General features: G+C 40.1%; 4 protein-coding genes across 6 annotated transcripts; 3 read left to right on the top strand and 1 right to left on the bottom strand.

Moving 5' to 3' along the window:
- The first annotated feature begins 636 nt into the window (after positions 1 to 636).
- On the top strand, positions 637 to 3386 carry enkd1 (enkurin domain containing 1). Of its 2 annotated transcripts, none has more exons than XM_069707814.1 (7): positions 637 to 728; positions 1052 to 1276; positions 1605 to 1721; positions 1810 to 1959; positions 2171 to 2313; positions 2468 to 2604; positions 2743 to 3386. In XM_069707814.1, exons 2-7 carry the CDS (start codon positions 1079 to 1081, stop codon positions 2901 to 2903), a joined length of 906 nt encoding a protein of 301 aa, XP_069563915.1. In that variant the 5' UTR covers positions 637 to 728; positions 1052 to 1078; the 3' UTR covers positions 2904 to 3386. The 2 variants fall into 2 exon arrangements, with proteins under 2 accessions (XP_069563915.1, XP_069563914.1); XM_069707813.1 differs by having other exon boundaries at positions 643 to 728; positions 1549 to 1721.
- Positions 3387 to 3544: 158 nt separating this feature from the next.
- Positions 3545 to 9258, top strand: polb (polymerase (DNA directed), beta). Of its 2 annotated transcripts, XM_069707806.1 has the most exons (14): positions 3545 to 3716; positions 4012 to 4069; positions 4657 to 4723; positions 6174 to 6248; positions 6340 to 6398; positions 6571 to 6620; positions 6785 to 6836; positions 6940 to 6994; positions 7080 to 7152; positions 7237 to 7307; positions 7400 to 7486; positions 7587 to 7654; positions 8016 to 8155; positions 8278 to 9258. In XM_069707806.1, exons 1-14 carry the CDS (start codon positions 3656 to 3658, stop codon positions 8370 to 8372), a joined length of 1011 nt encoding a protein of 336 aa, XP_069563907.1. In that variant the 5' UTR covers positions 3545 to 3655; the 3' UTR covers positions 8373 to 9258. The 2 variants fall into 2 exon arrangements, with proteins under 2 accessions (XP_069563907.1, XP_069563909.1); XM_069707808.1 differs by lacking the exon at positions 6174 to 6248.
- A 3246-nt stretch (positions 9259 to 12504) lies between these two features.
- On the top strand, positions 12505 to 14584 carry dynll1 (dynein, light chain, LC8-type 1). Its single transcript, XM_069707805.1, has 3 exons — positions 12505 to 12607; positions 13375 to 13513; positions 14191 to 14584. The coding sequence occupies exons 2-3, from the start codon at positions 13382 to 13384 to the stop codon at positions 14326 to 14328; spliced, it is 270 nt and encodes an 89-aa protein (XP_069563906.1). The 5' UTR covers positions 12505 to 12607; positions 13375 to 13381; the 3' UTR covers positions 14329 to 14584.
- A 411-nt stretch (positions 14585 to 14995) lies between these two features.
- Positions 14996 to 18010, bottom strand: rpl6 (ribosomal protein L6). The gene is made up of 6 exons (XM_069707804.1): positions 17842 to 18010; positions 17654 to 17752; positions 17202 to 17345; positions 15589 to 15637; positions 15280 to 15464; positions 14996 to 15177 (listed from the first exon to the last, which is right to left on the bottom strand). Exons 1-6 carry the CDS (start codon positions 17986 to 17988, stop codon positions 15025 to 15027), a joined length of 777 nt encoding a protein of 258 aa, XP_069563905.1. The 5' UTR covers positions 17989 to 18010; the 3' UTR covers positions 14996 to 15024.
- Between the last annotated feature and the right edge of the window lie 39 nt (positions 18011 to 18049).

Genomic DNA, 18049 nt, shown 5'->3' with positions numbered 1-18049 from the left:
GCTCTGTTGCCATGGTGAAGAATACGGCAACAAAGTGTTGCTACTTCGGCGTCATCAGCGTGTGCGTCAACAAAATCTTCAACCGGTAAACAAGACAATACCGAAAAGGTAAACGAGCTGCAAGTATGTGTTGCGTGTGTGCGTTTCACTTCGGAGCAGGAATACGTCGAAAAAGCCTGTTGATGAGCTGACTTTACGAGCTAATATTTAATAGCTACAGTTAGCGTGAGGTATCGTTAGAGAGCAGGGTGACAGTGCATGAAAAGGGACTTGTACAGCAATATTATCAAGTCTTTCATTCATTTTACGTGTTGACTTTAATAGCTGCGCTGTTGCAATCACGCATACTGACCGAAACATAACCTTAAATCAACTTTAATTAGACAATCATGCATTGTCTTACTGTATGCAGTCTGGATCAACTGGTGCATAATCCTCTCGTACTTGTGTTTTGTAAGCTGTAATAAATACAGTTATCACACCAACTGCAGGCCGAAGGAAATCTTTGATCCTCAGTCTTACTTGTAACATTAAGCACACATTTTCTTATCACTTATCTATGTTACTTTGAATATATATATATTTTTTTTTTTAGCTGATAACAGTAATGTAACATTTTGTCTGTTTACATTTGCCGCTTCAGATGTGTGAGGGACCTTCATCCATATCTGGGCCAATCCCCCCAGATCCATCGCTGTTCCCTCAGTACTACCAACGACCTGCTTCAGGTTAGATCCTCGTGGTCCTGGTGTATTAAGATCCCACTCAAAACAAAATGTACTGTGTGAGTCTGTTTTACAAAGTTAAGATCACTTTCTCTTTTTTAGTTTACTCACTTTAGTTAAACGTTAAAGAAGCAAGATTAATTGTTGGCATCAGTGAACTTTTCTGAAGTCCACTCACCTCATCAAGTGGTTTAATATTTGAGGCACAATGTGCACCACACTTGGAAAGCTGCGATTTTAGAGTAAAATTTCACCTGCCTGTGTTTAAACACTTGAAGAGACGACGTTGTTATATGAAATACATGTCGGCCTCTCTCCTCCTGCAGCTCGTGCCCGTTTAGAGGGGAACCGTGATGGGTCTTTGGCCCTGCTCTCCGATCCACTTCCTCCAGATCCGATGTTGCACCCAGGCTGCTACAGCGCTCGAACCCCTACACATCGCCCCCGCATCAGCCCTAATGCCACCCATATTCTGGAGCGGGGACAGAGAGGAATTGTTGGGGAGCTACTCAAACTTGACGGCGTCTCCTTCACCCCTATTCCCAAACCAAGTGAGTGCAATTGATTTATCACCGCTTGTCATTTTCTTTTCTTTTAGTAAGTAGTCCACCATTATCTCCTCCATGAATATGAATTATCTTACAAAAGTCTTGAGTTCTTCTGAGCTGGTGTTTATTTGCCATACAGCTACTGAAAAAGAGAGACATTCAGCTATCAGCATTTTTTTTCCACATCTTTGTATGAAAAACGTGAAAATAGTGAACTGTGAATGTGAGTATAGTGAGTTAAAAAAAAACAACGCTTTTGTGACTCGGCTCTTCAGAACAGCGAGTGCATGACTTTGGCAAAGAGAACGTGCGTCGTCTCCGGGAGATACAGAAACGCTGCAAAGAACAGGAAGCTGAGCGAGCACAGTCCCGTCCTGTTCCAGTCAAAGCTCTTTGGACCTCCTCAAAATACGAGAACATCCCATCCAGGGTGATGGCCCAACTACAGGCAAGGAGCACATCTGTGAAAGATAGACGTCTTGGAGCTGTTTATATCTCTGCATCACGTTTTAACCAGTCGATGTTCTTTCATGTAGGTTTTTAGTCCAACTGTTAAACCACAGTGTCAAAACTTCCTGAAGGCCCACTCTCATGTTGGGTCTGCTGCCCTCCCAATAACACAATCCAAACCTTCACCTGCAGCTGTGCAACGCCCGGACTCCCGCAACTCCACACCGGACTTGCAAGTGAGAATTGCTCATAAATGTATATAATGAACGACTCACCAGAGGTTTAGTACGGTGATGTTGATTTCAGCACAATTTTCTACAGAGAAGTGGGCCTTGCATCTTTTCTCTGATGCTCTGAAATGTTTTAGTGAACAAAAAAAAACATAATTGTTAAGTATAAACACTGTTTGATATGATCATTGGATATTCATTTATTTTTTAATTACAGTTGCAAATTCAAGGCCAGACAATAGACTTCATAAAACATAATGCCAGGGCTGCACGAAAAACTGGGCCTCGTCGGTCCCAGTCACTGACAAACCTTCAAGACAAGCCGGTGCCCAGCGCAGTCAAAGGACAGGTGCCTCAGTAGTGAGTATTCTTGTACTGTGTCTTACCTTATTCATAATATTTATGGTAAAAACACAGGTAAGTTTTGGCTTCTTTTTTTTTTTTTTATATATTCCTTCACTGCCATTTCTTTTTATCTTTCTCGTCGGCGCTCAAACAAATCCCACATCCACAGCCTGGAGGAAAGGAAGGAGCAGTGGCGTAAAGAGAAGGAGGAGAAGAGGAGGAATGTGCCTGATCCTACGGTGCCAGCGGGTCACACCCTGATGCCAGAGAGTGAGAGACAGCAGACACTGACGTCCCTGAAAGAGAGTACGTCTCTGTGCCTACTTATCTCTGCCCTTACATTCATGATGGTGACTTTAAAGTCCAGTATCTATTAGTACAGCATGTTGTTTTTTTTTATTACCTCTCTGATCATGTTGTTGCCGACTATTTTCTTTTCCTCAGCCCACCGCTCCTTGGTGACTGAGCTGCTCTCGCTCCCCCTTAAAGGTGACAATCTGAGTCTCCTCTCACGTCGGGCTCATCTTGATTGTCGGCTTTCTGAAATCGAGGAGGCCATTAAAATATTCTCCAGGGACAAAGTTTACATAAAAATAAATTCCTAATGCATGAGGAGGAAGACAACGGGGGAGTACAAGAAGAGTACAAGAAGAGGAAGAGATGGTCCTGTAAATTCACTGCTTCATCAAGATTAATTTTCATTACACTGAACCTTGTTAAATAAAGGATATTTTAATTTTATGAAATCATTTTGTAAACTGAAAAAACTATATTTTAAACAGAGATTTTTGCAGAAGGTGTATTATTGAGGTTACCGAATACCATTTTACTAAAGGAGCAATACACTGTACATGCCATTGAATATTATGCAGTTGTGATGTGGAAGATAAAAGAGACACATGTTTTAATAACTTTACAGTAAAACCCTTAGTTTCTTAAGTGTCATTTGCTGAGATCTGATTTGTTTTGTCTTGGAGTAAAACCTGCTGGTGATTTGTAATAATTAATAGTTAAAAGTTAATGTATTTATGCATTTTAAAATGTGGAGTAATAAAACTTGCCAAGCAATATACTGTATACACAGTCGATGTTGCACCCAGAAAGGGTCATTTTATTTATTTGAAAGTTAACGTTACTTCATAAAAAGAAACCTGCTGACGTCATCGCTTTGCGTATGACGTACTACGCACGGGACGTCCCCCCTCCAGCCCCCCCTCCCTACGTGGTTGGTTCATTGTTCAGCGTGAGCTAGCGTAAGGCTAACGTGTTAGTTAGAGGCTAGTTGAGAAAACAAAAGGGATCTAAGGGATCCCCTTTCACTTTCCAGCATACATTTAAGAGTTTTGTCAAATCCACCATGAGCAAGAGGAAGGCGCCACAGGAATCCCTAAACGAGGGAATAACAGACTTTCTTGTCGGTACGTGAAGAGAGCTGCAGCTAGTCGTTCATCCTGCTTTTAAATAGAAAACAGTCCGAAAATAACTTCACGAGTTACATGTTGTTGTTTTTTTTTGTCACAGTATCCTCAATCATGCGATTTCTTTCTTGCGTTTTCATGTTGGGTTACTTAGAGGTGCGATTTGACACGCAGATGTCTGGTGTGTTGTCATTTAAACGCCTCCTGCCCTCAGCTGGGTTGACATCACTGAAACAGTAATAAACTACGTGAGTGAGGAAACGTGACCACGTGTTAACACTACTTCTGTTTCCAGAGCTGGCCAACTACGAGAAAAATGTCAACAGAGCCGTACACAAGTATAATGCTTACAGGTAAGGTCTGAAGCCTCAGCAGTGATCTGTGTTGTTTGTTTGTTTGTTTGTTTGTTTGTTAAAGAGGGAGGTCTCGGTGTTCTTTATACCATCTTGTATTGTTGTTATTCTACTGAAACCCAGTAAATCCAGTGGTTGTGTACAGAAAACATTGGAACAATGGAACCTACCCTTAAATAATTGTATTATGTTATATTTGTATTGAAACTTAGAAATCTATCGATGCTGAATTGTACTGCTATTTTGAGATGTGCTTCTGTTTTACTTACTTTTTCATGCCAATTACGTCAGTGTGGATATACTGAACGTTAGAAGCACCATGATGTTCACCCTGTTGGAAACAGTTTCAACAACACAAACTGATTTATTCAGTATAAACTTCATGGCAGTAGGATTTATGGCTCCTAAGCTCCTAATAAGCTGACAATTTAATGCACAATACCTACAATACATAACCTTAGCCCACTGTGATCATAATCAATTATGATCAAACTGTATTTAACCTTGTTGCTGAAATCCAATCAATTAAATTCATAATATGTTTGTTCTGCTGTTACGTAACGTGTTTGTTTGTGCTCTGCGGATAGGAAAGCAGCATCTACCATTTCCAAGTACGCTCACAAGATCAAAACTGGAGAAGAGGCCAAGAAACTGGTATGTGCACTCAATACAGTCTAATGTCATTTGCTGCCTTTGTAAGTAATACACAAGTGAATTGCTGACGGTCAGTAAACATGTGAAAAACCTGGTGACAGTGGTCTACATCCATAATGAGATTTTGGCAGAGCAACTCCAAACGGGAGCGGTCCAGAGTCCGGTCCCGCCTTCGTGGAGGTTTTAATGGTTGTGAGTTTTAGTTGAAGACACTGGTGTTGATATATTGGTTAGTATTATTCAGTATGTTTTTCAACTTACAGTTTTGATATTGATTGGGTGCTGATTCCCATACATAAATACATTCATCAAACCGCCCGTTGTCTAACATTTCTCTGTGGGATAGTCAGAGATGTCCCACCATTATAACAAGTACGTGCAGAACCCAAGTGGTTTTTTTCCAAGCACTTAACTCACTATAGCTTCACTATAAGCTCAGTTTTACCGTTGTTTGGTAGTTATTGCTTTTATAGCATTTTTAAATAAATATCTTTCGTCCAAAATCATGTGAAAATGCATAGTTTTTAGTCAAATAGTAGTTCAGCAACCCCTACTGCTACCACAGCACCTAAGCCCTCCAGACACCAAGGGAAAGCCCTGATATTGTTGGTAGGATGGTGTAAACATTGTCCATGGTTATAATCAGATTTGGATTGATAGATATATAGATAAAAGAATAATGACTGGATTTCAGACTGTAAACATATAAGACTTTCGAGTTCATTGTTTGAATTGCAGATATATCAGAGGTTTTGTTGGGATTTCCACACTTTTTAATGCTCTTTTCATGGTAAATGGTTTTGATTGATTGACTGATTGAGTGCTTTACTGATCCCCAAAGCGAAATTACAGTGTTGCAGCAGCAGTCGCATAGATCACAAAACGCACATAACTCGCACACAACCGACAGCGAGGGAGGAAACAAAACACAGTATTTGCACATATATACACACAAAGACATAAATCGCTGTAGATTCAATTACATTTAAGACGTAGTTCTTGCAAATTAAACATAGAATGTGCATTATCACTCAGAGGATGAGTCTCTCCTCCCGGTGTTTTGTGGTGGGCAGGAATGACTTCCTGTAGCAGCGGAGCTGGAGAAGCCGCCGACGGAAAACTCTTCTGTCTGACCAGTAAGCCGTACAGGGGGTGTGAAGTTTTGTCCATTATGTTGAGCAGTTTGTGCAACAGCCTCCACAACAACTGACTCTCGGGGCTCCAGAGCTGCAGTCCTCAGCATAGAGTCGGCTTTCTTCTTCAGCTTGTTCAGTTTATTGGTGTCACTGGCTCTGACGGTGCTGCAACAACAGATGGCTGCAAAAAAAAAAAAAAAATTTTAAATGCACTTGCAACAACAGACTGGTGGAAGATATTCAACATCGTGCCACACACATAAAGGATTAAAACACTGTAAAGCCCCCTCATGTTTGTTGTCACATGTCAACAGGATGGTGTTGGGGCTAAAATAGCAGAAAAGATTGATGAGTTTTTGCAAACTGGCAAACTCAGGAAACTGGAAAAGGTAAGTGTCGCAGTGTGGGAATCATTCCTGTATGTACAGTGATTACAACAAATTACACAGACTGATGTGCTACACTTATATTTTCCTCTAGATCAGAAATGATGACACCAGCTCTTCCATCAACTTCCTCACCAGAGTTACTGGAATTGGGTATGTCGCTAGTGTTACCGGTCATCTTAAATGGCTTATATGGACTTTCACAGTAAAATGCATCATGACTGAGTGACCAATTCAGTGGCCATTCCAGCAAGAGACTCGCATTCATGTAGTTATATGTTATGTGTTTGAATAACAAAGTGCCTGTCTTGGGTCTTGACTTTAGCCCTGCAGCTGCCAGGAAGTTTTTTGACGATGGGGTGAAGACGTTGGAAGGTTTGTTTAACACTTGACTTATGCTACAACTGTTTAAATTGATCATTTAATGTCATTCTTTGTATGACTTTATATTTTTCTTGACATGCAGTCCATTGCATGCGTAATGTAGTTTAACCTTTAGTATGAATTCTAGTAAACAGAGTTCTTGTGTTTTTTTTTAGATTTGAAAAAGATCGAACACAAGCTAAACCACCATCAACAAATCGGACTCAAGTAAGTTTAGATCTCAATGTTTTATGTATTTTAGATATCCTAAGATACTTTGAATATCTCAAAGTTTGAGCTGTGTTCAACGGGTCATTGTTGGTGCTTTTAGGTACTTTGAAGAATTTGAGAAAAGAATTCCAAGAGCTGAAATGGAAAAGATGGAGGTGATGAAGCATTTATATATTTCTGATATCTTCAAATGATTTAATGTAGAAGTCCTTCACATTGGTGTCTTGTGTTTATGTGTAGACTCTTATTCTTGGAGAGTTGGAGAAAATCGCCACAGACTATATTGGAACAATCTGTGGAAGTTACAGGAGAGGTACTCTTAACCGGCGTTAATGATTGTTAGTCTTTAGTTTGTGATAGCAGCTCAACTTTTATTGATCGTGTTCCAAAATTTCAGGTGCATCATCGAGTGGTGATATTGATATTTTGCTGACCCACCCAAACTACACCTCTGAAACTGAGAAGCAGGTAAGACCTCCTGTTGTAAATATAGTGTGTTGCCAAATAAATTTTTTTTATTATCTCATTACAACTTATTTTATTCCATTTCTATTTTGTAGCCTAAGCTCCTCCACACCGTGGTCCAGCATTTTGAGTCCATTGGCTTCGTGACCGACACTCTGTCCAAAGGAGACACCAAGTACATGGTGAGGACTCGGCTTATTTTTTTTCGTGTTATCAGTTGCTTGTGTTCGATGTTGTGTGCGCATGATTGTGGTTACAATGTGCTGGATCTTGTTTTTCTAGGGAGTCTGCCAGCTGCAGCCGAGCGATGAAGATGAGGAAGAATACCTGCACAGGCGTATTGATATTAGGTGCCTTACTTGATTTTTCTTTTCCCAACATTTTAGTTTTTTTGCTTGGTGGGTGAGGATTCATTGTGTGCTACAATTCAATTTCAATTCAATTCAATTTTATTTATATAGCGTCAAATCACAACAGAGGTTATTTCATGGCACTTAACACGTTAAAGTCCTTACAGTGAAACTGTAACAGTTTATTGGATCAAAGTGGGGTCTTCCTATAAAACCTTACCTTCTAAATTACCAAACAGGATCTATTACTTACATTTTGCTATTCCACAAAAACATTAAAGAGCCACTCTTCTGTTTTTATTCATTATTCCCATCAGCAGTTTGTTTCTGATCTCTAAATGCCCTTTCCCCTTTTCCAAAGGTTAATTCCCAAAGACCAGTACTACTGTGGAGTTCTGTACTTCACTGGAAGTGACATCTTCAATAAAAACATGAGGACTCATGCTCTGGAGAAGGGATTCACTCTTAATGAGTACACCATACGACCACTTGGGGTCACTGGTGAGTCTCAGTCAATATGAACTTCCTGAATTCTGTTGCAACTTCTATCATCAGTCAGTAACTAATGATTCTTGCTTTTACCTTTTTAATATCAGCTATTTTTCCTTGTGGATCTGTTGTAGGTGTGGCAGGAGAGCCTCTGTTGGTGGATAGTGAGAGAGACGTCTTTGAATACATCCAGTACAAATACAGAGAGCCAAAGGACCGCAGCGAGTGAATCAGACAACATCTTACAGTCACACCTGTATTTAAAGCTCTGAGCAAAGATCGAAACAAATGTGTGTGTTGTTCTTTCACCATTCACACAAACAAGTGTGAAAGCCATTTTAATTATTTGTGTTGAACGTTTTTACATGTTAAGTTGAAATCCCCTCCATTCATGATGCTTTAACTTAAACACATGCATGCTCTGGACAAGATAGTCATTTTGTTTTTACCTTCGGTTTAAATCTGTCATGCATCCTTGTGAAGGAGTTTTGCCTTGATTTTTAGGCGTGGTGTGGAAATCATGCTCAAAATTAACTTATTTTTTTTACCTCCCTTATTTATTGGGATAAGAAATGGGGAGTATAACTTCAGAGGAGCAATTTTAATCTGAACAGGCTTCTGTTATATTTGTTATCCATCATGAATAATGAGGACGACTGTTATCAATGCATTTTCTTTGACAATAGTGCTCTTTAAGACCTTGCCTTACCTTGTGCAAAGTTTTTTTTTTAATTAATAGATGATGCAAAGAAATGGTCAAGCAATTCTTGAGAAAAATCACAGTTCCCCCGTCGCTGATTGATGAGTGTGAATGTACTGGTAGACTTGATTAATCTTTTTTATGTTGTGGTATGAAAATGACTGCATACAGTGTTTGGTGAGGACGTTTTGAAACTTCAGCGCTTTTTAAAGTAGATAAAAGGAAGTGAAATATTACTACAGTGTAAAACCTGAATATTAGTGTAAGGAGTTAACTTCAGTTTTGGATGTGGATGATTGCAAATATATCAAAAAAATATTTTAAGAAAAAAAGATTGAGGATCTGTGGGGTTGTTGATGACCAGGTTGTTGATGTATGAGTGAAATAAATGGATAAAAAAAAAAATGAATACAAAGTCAAGTTTCTTGAGTGTCAAAGTTCTTTTCAAAATCATATGAAGAATAACAACTGAAATGTAGAACACTAATTGTAAGTATACAGAGTCACACTCGTGAAAATGTGACAGCAGCAGGACAGGATCATGAATGTCATGGCAATATTTAGCTTTCACTGATTTCTTTGAACTGTTCTTTTTCTGGGACAGAAGGAGTGTTACATCAGACATCCTTAATAGAAAAAAAGCAAGAATTTGGTGCTCAAAGTTTGATTTATTTTGGGTTTCTCATCAATGCCGGGTTGCAAGTATACATACACACACTTATTAACTTAGTGGTGCTGAAAGTTCCAAAATGTCTTTTAACGTGCCACAGCTTCTTAACTTCCTGTTGGTGATTATGATTGACTAAAGCTGGCTGCTTCTCTATGCACACATGAAAAGGGTTTGTGTCACAGCACTCATTGGTTTGACCAACACAAAGTACAATGAGAAAACCCAAGGAGTTCAGTGCAGATCTAAGAAAGATAACTGCAATTATTTCCTCATCTGGATCATCTACCTGTATTTTGGATCCCGTCCCAACAAGACTCCTCAATGAAGTCTTCCCTTTAATTTGTACTTCCATATTAGATCAGATCAACCTATCTCTTTCAACCAGCTATGTGCCACAGGCTTTTAAATTGGCTGTAATTAAACCTTCATTTAAAAACTACTCTGGATCCAGCTGTTTTAGGAAACTACAGACCAATTTCCAACCTGCTGTTTATTTCTAAAATCCTTGAAAAAGTTGTTGCAAATCAACTTTGTGATCTTTTAGAGAGGAATGGTCTGTTTAAAGATTTTCAGTCAGGCTTTAGAGTTCATCATAGCACAGAAACAGCACCGGTGAACGTTACAAAAGATCTTCTAATAGCCTCAGACACTGGACTCGTCTCTGTACTTGTTTTTCTGGACCTGAGTGCTGCTTTTGAAACAATTGAGCACACGATTTTATTATAGAGATTGAAAGATGTTATGACGATCAAAGGAACTGCATTAGACTGGTTCAAATCCTAATCATCAAATAGATTTCAGTTTGTTCATGTAAACAATGAGTCTTACAAACAAACCTTGATGAGAATTTGTCCTTTAGACACCATATAAAGCAAATCTCCAGAACTGCCTTCTTTCATCTATGCAATATGAATAAAATGAGGAAAATTCTTCCTCAGCGCGATGCAGAAAAGCTAATTCATGCATTTGTTACTTCCAGGCTGGATTATTGTAATTCCTTGTTGTTAGGATGTCCAAATTACTCATTGAAAACCCTGCAGTTGATCCAAAATCCTGCAGCAAGAGTACTGACGGGATTTAGCAAGAGAGATCACATTTCTCCTGTTTTAGCTTCTCTTCACTGGCTTCCTGTGAAATCAAGAATAGAATTTAAAATTCTCCTGCTGACTTACAAAGCTCTTCATGACCAGGCTCCATCGTATCTTAGAGATCTTATAGAACCGTATCATCCTGTCAGAGATCTTTTCTCTCAGCCTGCTTGTGGTTCCCAGAGTTTCCAAAAGTAGAATAGGAGGCAGAGCTTCAGTTTTCAGGCTCCTCTCCTGTGGAACCAGCTCCCAGTTTGGGTTCGAGGGGCAGAAACCCTCTTTAGCTTTAAGATTAGACTCAAAACTTTCCTTTTTGATAAAGCTTATAGTTACAACTGGCTCAGGTAGACCTGAACCATGCTGTTAAAGGCCGAGGCTGCTGGCGGACCTCGTTATGCACTGAGCTTCTTACCTCTCACTCTTTCACTCTCTATAACTCATATCTCACCATCACATCTCACTAACTTCATGCTTTTTCTCTCCCATAGTTTTTGCTTATTGTCTATTGTCTCCATTCAGTTCCCTCACTCGCGTAGCTTCTGTTTTTTCCTTTGCAGATGTCCCGGCCACGGAGCTGCATGTCTCTGCTCTGTGATTGTCGGCCCGCCAACAGTTCATGTTGTGGATCTCTATGCTGTCCTTTTCCCTCTCTGCTCTCCTCTCACCCCAACCAGTCGAGGCACATGAGTCTGGTTCTGTCGGAGGTTTCTTCCTGTTAAGAGGGAGTTTTTACTTCCCTCTGTTGGAGGATTTTCTCCTTAAAAGAGGAGTTTTTTCCCTCCTAGCTTATGTGGGAATTGTTGAATTGTTGGGTTTCTCTGTATAATTCTGTTCTAAGTAATAAATTCTGCTGTAAATAAATACTAAAATTGAATTGAATTGAATTGAATTGAATTGAATTGAATTGAATTGAATTGAATTGAATTGAATTAAGAAAAAAAAGATCTTACTCCGAAATGTGTCATGGAGACATTTTGAAATAACTGCAGATTCCAAGATCAGTCGTTCATAAAATCTACTCAAATACAAGTTATTGTGAGTTTTACATATCCGTAAGACTGAAAGCTGCCGTCCGAGAAAGAAACCTCTGCTCGAAAAGAGACACCTTAAACTTTGACTGAAGTTTGCAACTGACCCCGTGCACAAAGAAAAATCCTTATGGAGGAAGGTTTTAAGGTCAGACGAGACAAAGATGACGAGAGGTATGTTGGGAGAATAAAGGTGAGGTATTCAACCCCAAGACCACCAAGCACCAACTCTTACTGGATTTTATTATGATGATTGTTTTACAACATTTTCTCCTGGTGTGTGTAATGCTGTGGTTACAGCGAACCACATAACAACCACGTGTTGTTTGTGGTTGGAGATAGTTGTGACAGTAACATCTTAGATCTCTCATTTGACACAATAGATACTGGTTTTTATGAACCAAAGTTTATTTCTGTGTACAACAAAACCATTTTTAAATTATGGCTTCCGTGCCTCGTAAATAATTTTTTTTAAAAAGCGTCCAAATGTAAGTAGTTTCTCTCCATTGTTTTGGGCATTTGTCTGTTTATATTATGTTATTTACTACAAATATTGCCCAAAAAATAAAACTGAAAATTCGTAGGCTTGATGGCACGAGGAAAAAGATAATATCGTGACGTTGAATTAATTAATTTCGTAACCTGTCACGGTACCGTCGGCGGTGATGCGCTCTTCTGCACCCTGCAGCTCATGCCCATGCCAGAAGCCAGTTATTTACAGAGGTTTCCTCGGCAACGGCGGTGTCGCAAAGGATGATGGGTTGAAATAAAATGCTAGCAGAAACACCCGAAAGATAAGCCAGCGTCCACCAATGGCAGCGATTTGTGCATTAATATCAGCCAATAGGAGCGCGTCGAGGCAGCAGTCTCTTACCGCTACACACCCACATTACTTTTGTCAACCACTTCGCGGGAGTTGTCGCTTCTGGAGCAGCCGTCTCTTTTAAACTAGACAAACAGTGCACGGGATACTATTAGGTAAACTAACAATTTCGCATGCAACCATTTTTAGTGAATGTGTTCTCTTTTAAATGTCACTGAAACGACAGTGTCTATCTTGTCCTCACTGTTAGACGGTGTTTGTTTCCCTTTTTTTTTTTTTTTTTTTTTTTTTTTTTTTTTCTCGGGATGAATGAGCAGCTCGTTATCGTGCTTTAGCTTTAATCAACAGCCCGTCATCGCTGACTGCATGTGGCCAGGTGTTACTATGACAGCTCACCACAGATTAAGTCCTACTTACGACAAAAACGTGGTATTATTACGAGGATTGGGGGTGTTTATTTTTGGTGTCCAGCACGCTTGAAGCAGATGCCGTGGGGTTTTTTTTTGTTTGTTTGGTTGGTTTTTTTTTTTCTTCTGACGTTTGGTAGTTGCAGCACTTGTGGTTTCATGCTGTCGCCTGGTTTTTCTACAGGATTCCTGTAAGAAAACGTCGGAAAAAAAAAAATCAGAGACGAAACCCTCAAATATCTCGCGTCTCCATAGAAACTACGCAGAGCGCGCTTCCAGCGAGCTGATGGAAGTTGTTATGCAACACTTGTAGAAATGGCTCGTTCAAATATTATGCATCAGGCATTATGTAATAACAACGCGTCTTTTTTTTAATTTTATTTTTTTACAAGCTTTAAGATGTTCAGTCGATGATTACCGCGGGGATGCTCGGGCTCTACAGTCCGTTTTTATTATGTGCCAATGCGCCCTGTGAGGAGGATGATGAATTTGTCCGCTGTGTGCTGGTTTCCCAGGGCAACCATGTCTGACAGAAAGGCGGTGATCAAAAATGCTGACATGTCGGAGGACATGCAGCAGGACGCCGTGGAGTGTGCCACACAGGCCCTGGAGAAGTACAACATCGAGAAAGACATCGCGGCGTACATCAAAAAGGTAAAAAAAAAAAAAAAAAAAAGCCCACTGCTGGCGCACCAAACATCTCCACGAAGTAAGCGGCACAAGATGAGAACAAAAAAAACAAACAAAAAAACCGAGTAATTCCGTTAAATGGAGTCTTTTGCAGTGCTGGGGAAGCTATTTTTACACCCAACCATCCTGTGCCTCATTCATATCACACACCCAGCATGGGATTTGTAATTGTTTCCACTCTTCCTGAGGAAACCTGTTACTCTTGGACTGTACTGAAGAAGCCACTTGCCCACATTATTATTATATATTTTTTTGTATCTCCACGGTGTTGTGGTTTAAGGAGGGACACGCATCTCTGATCGTGTACCTTTTTGTATACAAAGTTTCAAAACGTTGCTAAAGGTGTGTGTGAAATCACCCATCTCAGATTTGTACTACCAAAAACAAAACATGTAATATACTGGTTTGGGTGAAGGTGATACAAGAATGACAGTCATGCAGTTTAACAGCGTATACTGTTCATTTCCCCCAGCTTCAACAGTCTGTGTGCAGGAAACGATCACATTTTAGTTGACACAGCCCTTTGAAAAAAGAAAAAAACCCAGATCACGTGTTTTTACTGTGAACATCAACTGTATCAAATGCAACGTTATTCTTATACTGCCAAATGTTTGAATGCAATGTGTCTTTGTCCCACTCAGGAGTTTGACAAGAAATATAACCCGACCTGGCACTGCATCGTTGGGAGGAACTTTGGCAGCTACGTGACTCATGAGACCAAGCATTTCATTTACTTCTACTTGGGTCAGGTGGCCATACTGCTGTTCAAGTCCGGCTGAGGGAAGTCATTTTCTCTACACCAACTGACCACACACACACAGTACTGACTGACTCCACAAAAGGCACTTATCATTCCTTGGCAAGGGGCCGCTGCCTTTTTCTGTGCTGCTTTCTACTTTGTTCTGTTTTTGAGGATAAAAAAAAAAAAAAATACCGTGGCCATGTTAAAGAGATAAAACACTTGTATTTATTTTTGTCTTGTTACATTAGACATGTCATTTTTTTAATTAAAGCGTAGCTGTTAAGCTGTCTGGGTCCAATGTCTGCTGTGGTCATTTCATTGCTTCATATTAAAAGTTATGAGACGTCCAGGTGTGTTTACACATTTGTTAACCTCATCAGTGGGAAGGCACTGATCTGTTATCATGTTTCCCATTTGACATAAATTTATATTGTAAAAGTACCAGCTCCTTCCACATGCTGAGATCAACAAGTTGAATATGATTTGAGTTGCTTTTTTCCTCCCAGAATATTGCTATGGGGTCCATTTCTAGTCATTTCATCAGGTGTCAAGGACAGCTTCATTCCCACAAGACACCATAAAACCATGTAAATTAACACCAAAATGAAGCTCTGGAAAAACGGAAACGTTGCTGAAATCACTTGAGGTCTTTATTCATGCAGTGATTGTAAACACCAGTAAAAAAAATTAGTCAAGCGATGGGATAAGATGGTGGTACTCTTTATTACAACATTTAGAAAACCAGCTTGTGTGGGTAGACTCCATTAGACAGGCAGAAGGTAGAGCGCAGGTATCCTTTCATCTGAGGTACTTTCTTAATGAGGGGCAGGAGCATAGCATCAACAGCCTTCTGGTCCTCCTTCCTCTGTTCTGTCAGCTGGTATTTCTGCACATGAAGAAGAAAAACCAACAAGTTAGCCACCATCAATCTAGAAGCCAAGGTCCAATAGACAAGTAAAGCAGATTATTGAGTCAACATCCAAGTTACCTCTTTCTCTGTATCAAAGATCTCTCCCTCCTGGTGACGGGGCCTCCTCAGCTTCTTCTTCTTGAAGTAAGCATCGTTGAGAGTTTTGGGGACCTTCATGCCAGAGATGTCGATTTTGGTGTTTGTGGCAATGACAAACTTCTGATGGGCCCTACGCAGGGGGACTCTGTTCAAGGCAAGAGGGCCTAAGAGAAGGAAACAACACAAATGTTAGACAAGTATTAAAGGTGCCCAACTGATTGATTATGGACTCTATAATGAGCAGAAATGTTCAGCAACAGAAATCTTTACCACTAAAAACAATCTTACCAGTGACAAGCAGGAGACCAGTTGAGAGCTGCTTCAGGAAAACCACACGCTGGGGAAAAACAAACAAACAAACAAACGTCATTGTATGAAACTGCTGTACTGGGTGGGGTTGCAAATACGTACTGAACCAACCACTACATCCATTTAATTTCACCACATACAAGCGGGGTCTTTTAACTGAATTGGTGAGCAAAAAAAAACAACCTAATTTGTGCCATTTGGATAAAACAATTCAACAACAGCAATCCACTGATACCAAGCTATTTAGACAGGAGAAAAATAAATGTACTTGACACACACTACTGATTTTATCGAGGGCTCTCTGGCCGTCAGTTCTGTAGCTGAAGCATTATTTAGGTCAGCAGCAGCTCAAAGTGTGTGTGGGCACACTTGCTTCCATAACTTGCCCATGCAGTGTTTGAGAGTGGGAGAGAAGGACAATGTCTTGTTACAATAAACGGTGGTGATGGACAAAAACAGGCATTATGTTGCCAACAAAAAAAAAAAAAAATCCTTTTTCTTACTACAACAAATGTTCTGTGATTAAAATTTGTAAAAAAAAATAAGACGAGTGTCAGGAAAAGTGAGATTAAAAAAATAAGTTTAAAATGAGGCCGCTGATGTTCCTTTCACAAAGTATTATTTTCAGCATTAGACTCCTCTGGGTGCATCACTGAGGTTATAACGTCTGTGACGAGACAAGACTGACAGGTTAACCAGGAAACTGTAAATCAATATTGTTGTTATGGTATCGAGCCACCTACTAGGATAAGCTACCACTGGTAATGAATTAATACAACATTTATTTTTTGCTGGGAACTGTTTGAAATATTCCAACACATGAAAACACGTGATTAGGATCACATTTAATACAAGCAGCAACCTGCTGTGGTGTCACCTTTTGAGGCCTAATATCTAATAAATGATAGAATTGATTTCAGATGGACCATGAGAACTCAGAGGGAGTGAATTTCGTTAATGACACTATTATGACTAATGGAAAAATGTGACTTTGTATTTAATGGGAAGTTGAATGGTAGTCTATGGATCCAGAGGTTTTTTTGGAGCCTCTCGTACTTCCACATTTGTACTTTTCAGACCAGAAGCTCTGTCCACCTTTATACAAACGGTCTACGGCTGAAACACGGAAAGCATTTTTTTTGTGTGGCCATGAATCACTTTAGTGCACAAGTGAGTTTTCATTGGTCAAATTATTTCGTTTACATCTGGATCAGATAGTGCCTTTACAGATTAAAATGATCAATAGTTGTATGCAATATATCCTGATCAAAGTTGGCGAGTTTTGCACCATGTGGTTGTCAGAGAAGATTTCCTTTTGGAAGCAAACGAATCATTGCCATTAAGACACCCACAGAGTGGCAATATTACTGCATCATCTGAAAGGTATTTAATGGTCGTGAATTTACATAACGTTATAAAAGGGCAAACACATGTTCGCTCGTGTCTCATCTTAAATTATTTAATAGTGTAGAGGAATTGTAGTCCCTCTTTCAGACATCAAATTCTCCCGTTCTGCGCGTCCATCATTTCTTCTAATCCAAGAGAACGTTTCAATCATTTTATTAAGGCATGTTTTCAGAAATGGTGCTCACCTTTCCACGGTGGCGACCGGTGAGCAGAATGAGGACAGTTCCTGGCGTGATGGAGGTGCGCAGCTTCCTCTTGTGCTGACAGAAGGGCTTCTTTCCATGGCTCTTCAGTTTACGGGGAACATCTTCTGTAGGGTAGTAGCGGGGCTACGGGGGGGTGGATAAAAAGTCATACTTGAATTCCAAGTAAAAAAAACAACAACATGTAAATACATGGACAAGCCTTTCTTTTCAATTGAACATATTGATACTCAAAGTGTTTACAGCGAAAACTAACATTAGAATGTGAACTGAACAAATTAAAGGTCTCAATGTTCTTATAACAAGGACCTCCATACCAGTCTACCATGGTACACTCAGTGAGACACTTATTGAATGAACTGTGCTCTGATATTTCCTGACAACGTTCAAAGACAACTCTCAATGGTAAATAAAATAATGAAAACATGACTCACCATCTTGCGCAGCTTGACCACACGAGTGCCTCCGTTCTTGTCTCCTCCGACCGTCTTGACCACGGTGGCCTGAGGCTTCACCTTCACCTTTTTCTCCGTCTGAAACGAGATACGATCAAGAGGTTTGATGTGCATTTGGTTTCCGTCACGACCGTCAATCGCTGCGTGATGGTCCGATGGTCCCTCACCTTGGTCTCCGTGATCTTGCTCTTCCTCTTGTACATGGCCCGGCGGGCGTACATAGCGGAGCGGGAGTAGCGGCCGATGCCCCGGGCCAGAACCGGGTTCCGGCTCCCGTGCTTCTTCTTGACAGCCTTTTTGTCACCCTCTGCCATCTTGGGAGTGAATCAAAACAGGGGTTTGAAAGCTTGAAACTCACCGCAGACACGTTTTTAG

Source organism: Brachyistius frenatus, unplaced genomic scaffold (genome assembly GCF_029030835.1).
Source record: "Brachyistius frenatus isolate BFR_SWC_R1_liver_20210118 unplaced genomic scaffold, ASM2903083v1 Contig_72, whole genome shotgun sequence".
NCBI classification, from domain to species: domain Eukaryota; kingdom Metazoa; phylum Chordata; class Actinopteri; family Embiotocidae; genus Brachyistius; species Brachyistius frenatus.
The sequence above is the reverse complement of the archived record's forward strand: the minus strand, read 5'-3'. Positions and strand labels throughout refer to the sequence as shown.